Here is a 2,508-nt window from a genome sequence, read left to right as displayed (position 1 = left end):
CACTTTATTCAATTTCTCATTTCATAAAGAAAAATGCTAAACATCCCCATAAAAATTGTCCCGAGAGGTTCCCGAAGGCTATTTCATTTTCTCTCACATGCTGATTTATCCCTCTCTCTTCCGTGAATTCCGCACAAGCTTTATTGTGATTGACTGCTGGTGATTTCGGGATAAGCTCGGGACGTTTTCTTTCGCGTTAAATAGCACAGTTGTTTCATAAATGTAAATGTAAAGTATTCCGTAAAAAAGATGTAAAGTAATTGTAGTTTAAAGCAGGCAGAAAGTAAAGAACAAAAATTAATGAACCCAATCAAGTACAAAAAGAAAAAACAGCATGCTTAAACAAACCACTGTTAACTATTTCAGGATTATCAACTTTCCAACCCATAGTAGCTAGGGAACAGATACATAGTATGATCATTGAGTTTGAACATTTAAATTTAATTATATATTAATAATAACCTTGTTACACTTGCACCTACAAATCATAAAATAAAACCCTAGAAACAAAGACTCCAAGTAAATTTGAAAGACCAACTAATTAAACTCTAACTGAGGACAGAATCAAAGGCATAATAGAACCTAAAATTTGGTCTCCTAAGTTAACTAGCTTATGATTATCTAAACTTAAAATATAGATATAGATTAATTAAGTTAGACATATTGCAACTTAGCTGCAAAAAGAACTACAAAGTTCAGGATAGTAAAAAACATCTTCCATGATAGAGCATTCTCCTACATGATGGTTTTCCATTTCCCCAACACACATACCCTCATTAGTGTTAATAAAGTTAAACCCATTATCAAAGGTTTCAAATTGTTGCATGGGAAAACGTTGTTGTTGATCAAAAGAGACGGTACCAAAAGTACCCTCCAACATAGGAACCATGTTATGAGATATTGGCTGAGAAATTGAACCAAAACTAGTTGTTTTCACATTCTTCTCTTTGTTTGTAGTTTTTGAACTTTTCATAAACTTATACACTATCTCTTCCAACAAACCAGAAGATTCCCTCGGAAAAAATTCCGAGTCTTCATCAATAATTTCTTCAGTAACAGTAACGTTGGAGGAGCTAGAGGAAGAAATAGTATTATTAGGTTTGTTTTGAACAAAAGGTGGAACCAAACAAGGGTAAGGGTTTGAACAAGTGTGGTTAAGAAAATCACCACTGTTGAACTTGCTGACATGGCGGTGTTGAGATTTTTGCTGCTTATGATTATGGCATGGATGGAGGTGTTGTTCAGTGGTTTCGGGATAGAAGAAATTGGTTCGAGCTTTGGAACCGCGCATGGCTAGAGCAGCGGAATCGTAGGCACAAGCAGCTTGTTCGGCGGTATCGAAGGTTCCAAGCCAGCGGCGTTCTTTGGAGTGTGGGTCTCTTATCTCAGCTGCATAACGGCCCCATGGTCGGCGCCGGACTCCACGGTATCGTACCGTGGCGCCTGTTTTGTTGGTTGCAGTGGTGGAAGAGGAAGAGGAAGTTTTTTTGTGGTGGCTGTGGTTGTCTGGTTCTTCCATTGGAGGCATTCCGTTGAGAGTTCTAAGTGCTTGTTCCATGATATGGACAAAATGGAAATAATCAATTTGTGTTATGGTTAGAACTTAGAATGTTCTTTTTATTTTGTTGATAGAAAACTTGGAATGGTCTTTGGGAGAAGAGTTGAACTAGGGTGGGTATGAGAATAGGATTGGAGTTCGTGTGTCTTGGTCTTATTTATAGGGGAATTTATGGAGGTACCACCTTGTCTCTACCCCTATGCCTTGGTCTTATGTTTTTTAGGGTTTGTTTAATATGACTATTTTACATGGTTTAAAAATTTACCTTATCATTTCTTTAGTAAAAATTTAAATTTAATAATAATAAAAACTAAAAGAAAAAAATCTAGAAAGGCAAATACAACTAGTGATACAAACATTATTAGGTTGAATATATATTTTTCGTGGTGTTTGAAGTGGAAACCTCATCTCTAAGCAAAACTTTGACATTGGAAGGGTGTTCTGCACCCTTTAAATTAAGAGGAGTGCTAGATTTTCGAGAGATTCAAGAAAACTGCTCAGCCAATTAAATTTCTAGATTTTCCACAATTCACGGAAGTGGGGAGTGATTCAAGAAAGTTAAAACAAACATTCGCAATGCCGTCGTGATTTTTTTTCGCGAGCTTCAGCATCCTCCTTAAATTAAAGAGCAGTGCTAAAGATCCCGAATGAATATGTCGTGAAAATTCAAGAAGGCATATGTGTATAGCATGTATTGGTGAACAATCCGGATTTGGTGGAATAAAGGAGGTAGTGGTGTCAATTTTTTTTTTTGTATCAACTAGCTACAGTTTTCGGGATAAATTCTTGATAATTTTTTCGGGTACTTTATCATTTCCGTAAATTAAATCACTTATAGAAAAAGTTAAAGTTCTTTTTTGTGTATATTATTTTTAAAATTAAATCACTTATAGAATTAATAACTGCATCAAAAAAAATTGAAAAAAATTCCTTTGAAGAGAAGGACAAAA

The 2,508-nt window shown here is 35.4% G+C and overlaps 1 protein-coding gene across 1 annotated transcript; it reads right to left on the bottom strand.

Moving 5' to 3' along the window:
- Nucleotides 1–310: 310 nt before the first annotated feature.
- Nucleotides 311–1,558, bottom strand: LOC146900262 (uncharacterized). The gene is made up of 2 exons (XM_085736925.1): nucleotides 730–1,558; nucleotides 311–393 (listed from the first exon to the last, which is right to left on the bottom strand). Exons 1-2 carry the CDS (start codon nucleotides 1,556–1,558, stop codon nucleotides 311–313), a joined length of 912 nt encoding a protein of 303 aa, XP_085593051.1.
- Between the last annotated feature and the right edge of the window lie 950 nt (nucleotides 1,559–2,508).

This window comes from Medicago sativa, chromosome 8 (assembly GCF_051527215.1).
Source record: "Medicago sativa cultivar Bolivia chromosome 8, Bolivia_mono, whole genome shotgun sequence".
NCBI classification, from domain to species: domain Eukaryota; kingdom Viridiplantae; phylum Streptophyta; class Magnoliopsida; order Fabales; family Fabaceae; genus Medicago; species Medicago sativa.
This window is presented reverse-complemented; position numbering and strand designations above follow the sequence as displayed.

Coding starts and splice junctions, on each gene's coding strand:
- LOC146900262 (XM_085736925.1), bottom strand. CDS start 1,558: ATGGAACAAGCACTTAGAACTCTCAACGGAATGCCTCCAATGGAAGAA. Junction 394..729: donor AAACCATCATGTAGGAGAAT/GCTCTATCATGG, acceptor TCTGTTCCCTAG/CTACTATGGGTTGGAAAGTT.